A 12,819-nucleotide genomic window follows, 5' to 3' on the forward strand; every position below is an offset into this window, starting at 1 on the left:
AGCTCAACATAATCCTTGGAATAAAATTGGGATGATACAGAAAACCCCAGTCCCACCTAGGACTGATGCTGTTACCTCATTGGGTAATGAAATGTCTGCATGAATACAACCAAGATCAGAGAGCACCAAGGTGCCCACAGTTCAACTTTGAGTTACAAACACTCTCTTCTATCGGATGTTATAATATTTTCCATTTTTAGTTGTACAATGATGAGAATTATATACAGTATGTAGATCTGAAACAGAATTTGACTCATCATGATATTTTGGGATAAACTTATATTCACAGCACTCACTGATGTATTCAGCAGACCCACCCAAAATAAAGTTTCATTTAAATCAATAACTGCAATACAAGTAGCAACCATCTGCATAGCAAACATGTCTACATAATCACAGCATTAACATACTATTATTTTATTTTTTTTATGTACAATATTGGTAACACATTTAAATCAGATCAGAGAAAACAACTTTTTATGCCGTGTGTGGTGCAAAAACCAAAGATTCTTTTACCAAACATGGAAGTTTCCAAGGCTGGAGAGAATGAGGAAGCCATCTCAGACAATAAATTTTGGGTGAACCAAAAGAACAGCAAATTATTGTTTATTCATATCATTATTTTAATTTATTAGCAAAACAGGTGTGCTGGGATTCTTTTTCTGGATGTCAGAATGTTCTTCCTTGCTCTACCATTTTGCTGCAATAGGACCCCAATTTTAAGTTTGTCTTTAAACTCAGTTGTTATTCTTAAAACGCTCCATGTAGAAAAGCCTCACATAACATATTTTCTTTTTTTGAGCATGTATGTGAGCAGGAAATATTAATACAGTAAATTTTCCATGTGACCAGGCAATGAAAATAATTCCTAGACTCTAGCTTCCTTTCATTAGATCTCCATCAGTGTAAACTCTCACTGTCCCTTTGTTTAATAAAATGAATTCCTCAGTAAAGAAGAACCCCAAATACTGAAAAAAAAACCTGGGGATTGTACTCCAAACAAAACTCTGTAGTACTGAGAACTGAACCTTGTTTCATGTATAGGGCTGTAGCAATTGCTTTCACTGCCTCACTTGAATACTCTGAAGATGCACTATTTTTCCACAGGTTGCCATGCAAAGGAAAGTTGGAATTGCACAATAAATTGTTGGCTGTAAGAAGACACTTCAAGGACAACCACTATTTTACCAGTACTTAAAATAACTTAAATAGATTGCTTGCAGCCAAAGCTTGCTCTATGCCTTATTTAAGCTCTACTATATTGTTTTCAGGATCCTGTTTTCCTAGGAAAACCAATGCAGAGCAGAGTTTCAAAAGCAACAAGAACAACTATAAGACTTAAGAGGAAGAGTTACATAATCTCTTACATGCAGTGGTTATGTAACTCAGAATTTCCTAATAAATATTCTTCAACTCTCTTCCACTATGAGGAGTTCATATTAGGGTGGTTTTTTTTTTATTATACCTCCAAACAGTATGGCTTCTTCTTTTCCCAAATATTATCTCTTCTTTTGCAATTGAGTTTCCAGTTTATTTTTTGCATAATTAATGATCTAGCATATATACGATTAACCATACCATCTAATGTGTGTCTACTCAGAAATAATCCCTTCGCATATAGTGGGGCTTACTCTCAGCGAAATGTCATCCAACTAAATGTAAAAAACAAAAATAGTTTCCTTTTTAATTTGCACCTGCGAGAAATCGTGACAGTTACAGGAGAATTTTAATTCTGAGCTATTGCTAGACAAGATTGCCACATTTGTAGATGAATCTCCCCAAACAACTTCAATGTGCATAGAGAAAGATTGTTTAGAAAACCCATTTCAGACAACCTGAATCCAGACCAATTAGGTAGGCTTAGTATTAGAGCTGCTTTTGGAAGAGAGTATTCCTTAAAAATTATGACTTTGCAAATAACACATTTACCTTTATTCTATATTATTTGTCATCCAAGTTATACGTCAAACATGCATTTCAGTCATATCATCAGCTACATTTTTAATAAACATCCAGTACCATAAAGCCCACTCTCCTAATTCTAATAAAATAGTTTCACAAATTAAACTTTTAAAATTTTAATATCAGTATTTTTATAACAAATATTTATTTGATATTAGTTTTCATTGGATTTTCAACTTACCTCTACAGATAGGAACTGGAAAATCCCAGGATGCTGTATTTACTGAACTGGCTATACAGGTAAGTTGGGGGTGACCATCCAGGATGTAGCCTGTCACGCAGTTATATCGGATTTTGTCACCAACATCAAATTGTGTTCCATATAAAATACCTTTGGATGGAGTTCCAGGATTTCCACAAGAACTGCTCTGTAATTCTATAAAAGAAAAGAAAAAGAAAAAAAAATTACAACTAGAGCTCATAGTTCACAACTTAACACTGCTGTTTAAATTGCTCTTATGTACAAGCCCAACCAATTATGTCTTTCTCAAGATATTACAGTACTTATAATTGCTTTTTTGTTGTATTTCCATTAGCTTGCATTCCAAATGGTGCTAAGGTAATGTCTTTCCTTAAACATCCACATTTGTTGTCATCAATTTATTTTTCATAATTATGTATTTCATTCTCTATCAATAATTTTCTAAAATTATAAACTGATTTTTTTATTTGTTTTCAGTATATGTATATCTCCATTTTTTTGGATTCATCTTTAACAATTGTACACCTTTTTAAAATGTACACATTCTAACATGAAATTGTGATTTTAGAGACACTTTATTGGATTTGCCCTCTAGAAACACAGCTGTCACTGGAATATTCTTAGAATTACATATAATATAGTAATAGAGTTCTAGACCAATCTCCTGCTGAAGCAGAAGACCCTATACCATTCCTATTAAAGCTTTCTCATTTTTCTCTAGTAAAAATAACTCATTATAAGTTCTTGAATTATTAGGAATTTTCCTAATTGTTTCCTATCCTGCCTGTTGAGAAAAGCCTGGAATTTAGCTCACTGTCTTATTGATTTAAAGTTGTTCTCATAAACTCCCCTTTTAGTTGATTACTGGTTTAAGTTAACATCTCTGTTTTAAAATTAGGAAGAAAGGAAAATTATTCCAGATGTGACATCAGATTTGCATGTTCTTTGTCAAAAGAAAAAGCTACTGAATAACAAGAGCAATATACTGCATAGTATTTGAATACCGGTATTTAACCTTACTGCCAAGTCTTGCCATTATGAATGATGTTTTTCCCCTCTTAATGAAAAGCAGTTTTAAATCATCATGAGAACCAGGAATAGTTAATTCTATAGTATATGGTTATATTAAGGCTGTCCCAAAAATATGAACATATGAATAAAGGAAGCTACCATACTAAAATTGACACTTCTATTTAAAAATGGAATTCATGCTATTTAGTCAAAGATTAAATTAGTTAAGATCAGCCAAAATACAATTCCTAAGTCATTAAGAAAGAGAAAGACATACCTAGGTATTTTTTTTCTTTAAGACGTAAAACTTAAATTCATTTAAAAGAAAAAAATGAAATGAATGTAATGTTTGCTGCATCAAGATTTTTTTTGTGAAGAAAGAATCTTTTTTGCAGGTTTCTGAGTGCAGTTCAAAATGGCTTTTCCCCATATTTTATTAATTTACATATGCCCATTGATAACATGATAAAGGAGAACATGAAGATGAATTGGATAACGCTAACTGGCCCAAGCATACAAAAATTTGTCTTGCTTAAGCAACTGCATTTGTTCTGAAATTATGAATTCCCACAGCTAATTACAATGAGGAACATTAACCAGATTTATACTTTTAACTAATTATTTTTCACCTGAGATGCAATTCTAGTCCACTAGCACAAATAATTAGACCCAATCCATTAATTAAAGCTATTTGCCAAAAGACTTTGAACATACTGTAAACTGTAACTGTATCTAACAATTGTAGTAATTTATCCCACCCAAACTCACCAATCCATCCTTTTAGACACTATGAGCAATTAAAGCATGACTAACTCTTGAAAGAATAATTTTTGTTCCTTCCGGTAAATAAATATTTATCTTTTAATAAATGCTGCACAAAAGCTGTCCTTTAGGAAAATCCACAGGGCAGTCCAAATTGTGCATAATGCAAATAAATTCTTAAGTGTTTTTATTTAAGCTGCTGAAATATTATTACATACGCAACACTATGAAATCACAGTTGCCTGTTCTTTAGCTGGTGGTGGCCTTCATACACATTGTTGTTGTTTCTCACCAAAAAATGAAGATGTCACAATGTATTGGCATAGTATATGTGCAGATTCAAGCAATATGGCTTTTGCAATTGACAGATGGAGATTTTGTCAATGCACAGATTCTCTAAGTGCCATCCAACATTTTTTTTTATGTTGAATGGCACTTATTATTTTCTGGCATTATTAGCTATCTGATAGCCTCATAATATAACAGAATAGTGGAGTTGGAAGGGACCATGGAGTTCTTCTAGTCCAGCCCCCTCTAAATCTAGACATCATTCTGGACAAAAGACTGTCTAATTTCTTCTTAAAAACCTGCAGTGATAAAGCACCCACAACTTCTGAAGGCAAGGTGTTCCAACTAATTACCGGTAATAGTTCTCACTGTTAGAAAGTTTCTCCTTAGTTCTAGTTTGATTCTCTCCTTGATTAATTTCCATCCATCATTTCTTCTCTTACCTTCTGGTGTATTGGGAATAAAAAGGTTTGCCCTCTCTTCTTTGCGGCACCCCCCTCAAATATTTGAACACTGTTATCATGTCATCCCCACTCCTTCTTTTCATTAAACTAGACACACTCAATTCCAGCAACCATTCTTCATATATGTTTTAACCTCCAGCCCCCTAATCATTTTTGTTGCTCTTCTCTGCACTCTTTCCAGATGCTTAACATCTTTTTTATATTGTGAGAACAAATATAATGAATACCTTCCTGTGACTGAGGAAGGCTCAGAACCAGGGTTATGTCTCTCTGGGTTTTTCAGGAATCATAAATGTTTACAGCTGTTAGGATTTTGTCAATATGCTCCTTTTTTTAAAAAAAAAAATCTGACAGTCAGTTATACTTCTTTTACCAGAATTTGTACTTATTTCCAAATAGTATTTCAACTGGTTGAAATGTCTTCTTAACATTATTTTAAACCAAGGAATATTTTTCATTTTCGTCTGTCACACTTTAAAAAAAGAAGCAAGAAATCCCTAGAAATGTATTGGAATTTTAGAACATAGATTAAAAGTTCTACCATGAACTGAAGGATTTTTTTCAGGTTAACAGCCTGAAACTAATTTTTGAAACAGTTTTCCTAGAAACTGCAACATTTATTTAAGAAGTACTATATAAAAATAAATTTCATTTAATATGTGCTTATTTTTGAGTCAGGTGAATTCAGTGACTCTTCTGGTTTTCAACAGGTATGGCTGAGAGGGTTTTTTTGCCTTTCAATCTACTTTTTGAAAGAGGTTGATTTGAAAATTGATCAATTAAATCTGAAGACTGATTTGCTTTAATCAGAAGATTCCCCATAATTATGCTTTAATCTGGATTAGAACAGGATCCCCTCATCATTTCAAATAAAGTCAAGAATGGCAAGACAAGGCAAGGCAAGACACAATAGATGGAAACAAATCAAGGAGAAGCAACCTAGAACTAAGGAGAAACATCCTAACAGTGAGAACAATTAACCAGTGGAACAGCTTGCCTTCAGAAATTGTGGGCACTCCAACATTGGATGCTTTTAAGAAGAGACTGGACAACCACGTCTGGAATGGCACCGGGTCTCCTGTTCGACATGGAGTTGCACTAGAAGATGTCCAAGGTCCCTTCCAACTGTTATTTTGTTATTTATGTTGAGATCGTATTTCCTTCAAGTATGAAATAATAAAACTCTAAGGGCAAATTGCTCATAAAATATTTCCAGCATGCTTTTTCATTTTGTATTCCATTCTTGTTCTGCATGGAGAAATCTTTCTAATGTTAATAGGAGTTTTATGCCCTAAGACTTAGAGAAAAATATGCACTGGAGAATTCTCCTTAGCAGAAATGGGAAATGTTTTGAGAATATTTAATTAACAAAATTCCACTATTTGTAAATATTAATTAAAACCATTCAAGTTAAATACTTCTCATAATTCAGAATATTTTGATAGAAACAATCTATGAACAGGAACGTTTTTACTTTGGGATGTTTTGATTAAAAATCTGAGCCAAGGAAATATTTCAGCTCACCGTTCTTATTTCTATTGTTATGAATGGAAACTGTATGTATGGAGAGCTGGTTTCTTTTCTTTGCATGAAAAAAAATAGTATCAGAAATAAAACTGTACTGAATCTTATCAATAATAGTTCAAAAGTAGCCCTGTAAGCATGGAAGACAACAAAGGATGCATAATTTGGAACAACAGTAGTCTCTACTTCCTGCTTATGAGACATCAACTGTGAGGAGGAAAAAAAACTCTGGACAAAAATGGAACTTTGAGCAATCGATCTGGTGCTCTCCTGATGCTTTCATGTACAAGCTAAAATGATATACTGTAGAAATATAGTTATTTACTAAAATCAGAATACATTGATAGGAGGGCTAAATGACGGAAAATATCAATCAGAACAAAGTTTCTAGCCTTTCCCTTAATAATAATCAGAAGAAAAAAGAACTGAACAAAAAATTATTTAGGGGTGCTGCTATTCAACAGTACATACAGTTTAAGCATGTATTGTTGGCTATAATATTTTTCCCCTCCCAACAGATCTCTAAAGAAATAATCAAGATGTCTTTCCAGACAAATATCCTAGGGAGATAGGTCTACGTCTGTTCATGGATGTTTGTGTGTAAGAAAAAAAGGAAGTTTTCTTTTAAGTATGTTTAGCACATTAAAATAATCCCACAGAATCTCATTGTTGACACTTTTATTTTGGAGACCAGAATTATAATGGTTATATTGTCCTTCTGTGTTTGCAAGATGTGTAGCAACTTTTTTTTATAGAATGAAAATAATGCCTTATGTTCCCCGCTGAAATGCCAACTTCAGCATTAAAGAAATTTAAGCATCACCCACGCTAAAGTATTTAGATTTTTCCTAAAGAACTGAAATTCTATATAGTAGACTTCCATTGTATAGAATTACAGAGGTACATTGAGGATGAATTATTTATCTATAAAACTGCTCATAGTGCTATACAAATTTATAGATAAATAGTTCCCACAAAATTAATAATCCAGAATAATTCAAATCAGCCCTATTTTTTAAAAAAATGACTTTATAATCCCTTGCATTGGGGTGGAGTAGGGGAGGCTAATGAAGCTGAGCTTTTACTGGCCAAATCCCTTCCTGACACCTATGCAGAGCTCGCAGTAGATATTTTCTCTTTGCTCCAAGAGAGAAAAATATCTGCCGCTACCTAGGATCGACTTCACAGCCTCCTGATTATAAGGTGAGAGCTCCATGTCTAGCCCACCACACCATTCAGCATTTATTTGTCCTATAAATCCCTGTTTATTTTTCCTTCTTTTTTCTGTTTCCATATTCTTACCTTTATACAGATGCTACTAAATCCCAACTCATTTTAAGGAGCAAAGTACCCAGTAATCTTGGTAGCTTTTCTCCACTTTTTAGAGGAAATTGTTCTTTAAATAATGTATGAAAGGATATCCTTTATATTCATTCATTGTTCCCATTTAGTATAAGCTATTAAAATTATATTTGCTGTGCTTTTTAATTGAACTTAACTACTGACAATGCTTCTGTTTTCATTATAAAGCCCCTATGTCTCCCTTGTACATGGTGAAATTTAAGTAACTAGGCACTGCTCATTTTGACTTAACTATTCATATATTACTATCCTAAATGAGAAAGACCAGGCCTTATCAATAAGAAAGTTAGCTAGAAACAGTGGTGGGATTCAGCCAGTTCGCACCACTTCGGCAGAACCAGTAGTTATTTTTTTTGCCCGGGCCCAGAATGGACTTCCGGAAGTGGCATCCACACAGAGAACCAGTTGTTCACATATTTGAATCCTACCACTGGCTAGAAGGAAGGAGAGAAATGGATAGATAGGCAATATCTACTGGTAGTACAATTCTAAACGTATCTACTCAGAAATAATAAGTTAGGGGTTTATTCACTAGTAAAAATCTGCAGAACTGTTTGTTTAACTATAGGTCACAGGTCTGCAACCCGCGGCTCCGGAGCCGCATGCAGTCCTCTGCCATGTGCAGTCCAAAAAAAAGCAACAGTGGGACTAAAAAAGTTCAACCAATCAATTCAAATATGCAGGGTAGGTGCATATCTCGCCTTGGCTCCACTCTTCAGTCAAACCCTTTTCTGCACATGTGCGCATGTACGCGCATGCGCACACATTTTTTTGCGGCTCCCAGTTTTTCCTTTTGTGAGGGAACTGGTTCCGAGTGGCTCTTTCACTGTTTCAGGTTCCTGACCCCTGCTATAGGTTATAACTTCCTCAGGAAGACAATATTGGAAGAATATACATCATTAGCACATTATTCTGCTCCACACTTTCTAATCCATTAAAAGCAAGTAAAATGTAGTTTCATCATTGTCTTGAAGAAAGTTATTTTCATGTTAATGTAAACTGCCCTGCATTCTTCATCAGTTTAGCCATTCCATGTATCTGATGAAGTGAACTCATAAAAGTGTATGGCTCTAAATAAATTTGCTAGTTGTCAGCAAAAGTGCTATGAGAATCCTGACTACAGGATTATGTTATGGCTACAAGTAATAACACAGTTCTCCTCTTACTATCTTATGTAAGCTAATAGCAACACATTATATTTTTATCTGATTGTTGTGCACTGCCCAGTCATTTTGTTGAGATGGGCAAATATATAAATTATATACATACAAATTACACACACACACACACACACGGCTTCTAAATGCTCCCGATGAGGTAGCCGGACCTTTAATTTGATTGAACCAAAGTCATATATGTTTTCCAAATTTGCTATAAATTGATTTTGGCAGATCAATGAGAACTCCTAAATACAAATCTGACAATTTTAAATATTGCTTGCCTCAGCTTACTAAGTTTGTTCAGATTTCAAGACAAAATAAGTTCTGTAATCATCAGAAGTAATTATTTACTCATAAACATTTATCACAAATTATCAGACCATCATTCAGAGCTTAAACTGAGCAATAAATTACAGTTTCACTTATGAATTAAATTGGTTCATGGCCAACTTAGATTGAATATCTCATTTGCCAACAAAGAAGATGGCCCAGAATTTAAAATGAGAAACATGGGATACAATAATAATAGTAATAATAATAAATAGAAATGGGATTCTATGTGAACTTAAATTTGCCACCTCCAATTAATAACTTCTTTTTCTCTTGCCCAATAAAGATATACACGTGACAATTTGTATGGCTCTACATGTACAAAGAGACATACCCTTCTTTGACGGAGGTCACAATGCACAAAAATAGACAGAGCCACGCAAAAAAAAATGGATATGGTTGATTCAATCACTTTAAATTAAAACATACTGCAAGGTAAAGTATCCTATTTGCTAAAGGTAAAGGTAAAGGTTCCCCCGCACTTGCGTGCTAGTCGTCTCCAACTCTAGGGGCCGGTGCTCATCTCCGTTTCAAAGCCGAAGAGCCAGCACTTGTCCGAGGACGTCTCCGTGGTCATGTGGCCGGCATGACTAGACGCCAAAGGCGCACGGAACGCTGTTACCTTCCCACCGTAGTGGTCCCTATTTTTCTACTTGCATTTTTACGTGCTTTCGAACTGCTAGGTTGGCAGAAGCTGGGACGAGTAACAGGCGCTCACTCTGCTACGCGGCACTCGGGATTCGACCCGCCAAACTGCCGACCTTCTGATTGACAAGCTCAGCGTCCTAACCCACTTGGCCACCGCGTCCTTATTTGCTAGGGATGTTCAAAGCTTTGAAGGCATGAATTCCTCTAATGAAGCTTCAACTGTGCAATTATCATCTAACTCATTGCCTTATTCGGCTTTGGATACCATCTCAGCATCCGCCTCTAGATTTCTTATGATGAGAGAAGGCTGACAGAAATCTCTCTCCAGCACTGGCTAAAGGTTGTCTAGGCCAGATGGCTCTGGAGTGTGTGAATTTTTTAGTGACCAGCTTTGACCCACATTGTGGTTAATTCCCAAACTGGTCAGTTTGGAAGCAGTTCAGCTTCCAGAGAGAATAGAGAAATCTTCCCTGCAACATTGGCCCAGAGAGTTTTGAAGCAGCCCAAATTGCCCTACTGTGACCTGTTCATAATTCTGAACCCATCTTAATAGCCTGAAATTCTCCGTCAAACAAAATTAATATTCCTTTCCATAGGATTCATAAGTGATTCCTATTTAAAATACTGCCAGTATCTCCTTCATATGCAAAAACAAGATCAGACATACACATAGATTCCTCAATTTCCTTCCAGGAAAAAAACAACAAAAGAACCTGAGCCAACATGAAGTAGGAATGATGAGGTGGGGTAAGAGATTAGAAACAGAAAAAACAAAAGAAAAAAAAATCTCTTGTTAGGCACTCTAAAAATCTATTCTATTCTTAACAATAAATTTAAGTTGACTCTCCAATTCTTAGATAATAATTTAGAGAGAAACAAAAGAACTTTCCTATTGTGTAAATGTGAAGTATCAAAGAACAAGCCATGGTACAGTAACAGACTATTATTCTGCTTTATACACCAAATGTCCACCATCTATCTCCCTTATTTCCACTTATACAGAAGGGAATTGACTGAGGATGTTTCAGCTTGTTTCCAAACTTCACCGCATACACAATACTAACCATGTATCATTCCAGGTCACAGCTTCTTAAAAAAATATTTTCTAAGAACTAGAGATGTGGAAAATGTTGGTTTGGGAATATTTTTTTTTATTTTAAACTATTTATTTTAGCAATAACACTTAGATTTATATACTGCGTCACAGTACTTTACAGCAGGGGTCCCCAACAATCGCACTCACCCCCCCACACTCGCACTACTGCCGTCCTGAGCATCCTGCCAGCACTAGCATCACCCTGTCTTGAGCGTCCCACCAGCACTAGCGCCGCCCTACCCCCGAGCATCCCACCGGCACTAGTGCTGACCCGAGCATCCTGCCAGTGCTAGCACCACCCCATTGGCAACACTCACACCCACACAGCCATGTTTGCACATGCGTATGTGCTCACATGCGGCTGTTTGTGTGTGTGCATGGACTCACAGCCCATTTGTGCACATGCATCTAGCGGTGCCTTCCTCCCTTTCCGGGTCGCCAAACCAAAAAGGTTGGAGACCTCTGATTTACAGCCCTCTCTAAGCAGTTTACACAGTCAGCATATGGCCCCTAAAAATCTGGGTCCTCATTTACCATCATCAAGCAAATCCGGCTTCTCCCTTTGACATCTCCCTTTGTCAGTAACCGACAGGGAAAGTCACAATCACATGACCTTGTGATGTTGCAACTGTTGTAAACACATCATCTGAATTTTGATCATGTGAACATGGGGTTGCTGTGATGGTGGTAAGTGCAAGGACTGGTCATAAGTCATTTCTTTCAGTGCCGTTGTCACTTTGAGCAGCCACCAAACAAATAGCTATAAGTCAAGGACTACCTGTAAAAAGTTATTTTTCCATTAAAAACTGCCTAATCCTTTTCTTAAATCGACAACAGAAGGTAGCCCTTTGTCTGACTTTCTGTCACTTTTCAGGAAATACCTCAGCCATGTAAGAAGAATAACCTTTGTAAGTCATCATGCTTTGTAGCTTTCAGCTTAAAATTATAAACTGTATAGTTTTGAGCTACAAGTCTTGGAAGCCACAACTGATCCAGAAAGGTTCTTCAGGTTGTTCCTTGAAACTAAAAGTTTATGCTATATGCATGTATGTATGTATGTATGTATGTATGTATGTATGTGTATGTATGTGTGTGTGTGTGTGTGTGTGTATACATACATATCAAAAAACCTATCTTTTCAGGTCAACTTAGAAATAAATTTTAAAAAATGAACTCTGTTCCTAGATAACAATTGCATAGTGAATTGGAAAAATCAAGTGGATGAATATAGTATAAGAAAGTGCTATATCCCTATAGAAAACATGGTTCTCCTTTTGATATTTTCATATAACCCAAACATAACTGAACCTGAAGATGGGAACTGAGAAAGGAAATAGATGTCTACAAAAAGTTTTAAATTTAGGTCTGTCTTCTCCTTCCAAATTCTGTATCTCTCTCTGTGTGTCCAGGAGAATCAAACCAAATTATTTTTTCCTTCTTTTTTTATTAATCCTGTGATTTGTCTTCCTTCTTCTGACTGAACACAGATTTAGATGCTCATTTCAGACATATTCTCCTGTATTATATTAGTATACCTTCTATTTTTTTTTTACTTCTTTCAGCTTTTTCTCCTTTAATTATGACACTATCCCTTTCCCTCAAGGTGTCTTAATCCATTGGTCAATTCCCTTTGAGAAGCAGTATTAAATCCAAGACCGCTGTTCTTGCCCTTTCTTCTCCAACAAGTTCAATCAGAAATTTGTTGAATTCTCCATATCAAGTTGGATTGTTTTTCAAGCTGAGATTAGCTTGTCATAAAGAACTTGACTAAGCCACAGTTTCTACTTAAACAAGTAGCTAAAAATATGTTTCCACGATACTATCACTTTAGATCATACTTCTTTTATTGTGAAGTATTAAAAGAATTTGATACTTTCAGCAAGTCTTCCAGGGATTTCTTCACGGTCATATGCCTTTTTATATATAAACCTCTCTGCCTCTCCTTTTTCAATGTTAGTTTCATTTTAACCATCAATATTCTTTGAATTCTACATTTGAACTCTGATTCTA

General features: G+C 35.4%; 1 protein-coding gene across 1 annotated transcript in view; it reads right to left on the bottom strand.

Moving 5' to 3' along the window:
- The window catches only part of CSMD3 (CUB and Sushi multiple domains 3), a gene marked incomplete at its 5' end in the record, with an annotated part of 687,334 nt that overhangs the window by 481,571 nt on the left and 192,944 nt on the right, over positions 1–12,819 (bottom strand). Inside the window, one exon of the mRNA XM_081322366.1 lies at positions 2,144–2,338. Within this exon, the coding sequence (XP_081178492.1) occupies positions 2,144–2,338 (195 nt within the window). The remainder of the gene's footprint in view (positions 1–2,143; positions 2,339–12,819) is intronic.

This window comes from Vipera berus (assembly GCF_964194415.1).
Source record: "Vipera berus genome assembly, chromosome: 3".
NCBI classification, from domain to species: domain Eukaryota; kingdom Metazoa; phylum Chordata; class Lepidosauria; order Squamata; family Viperidae; genus Vipera; species Vipera berus.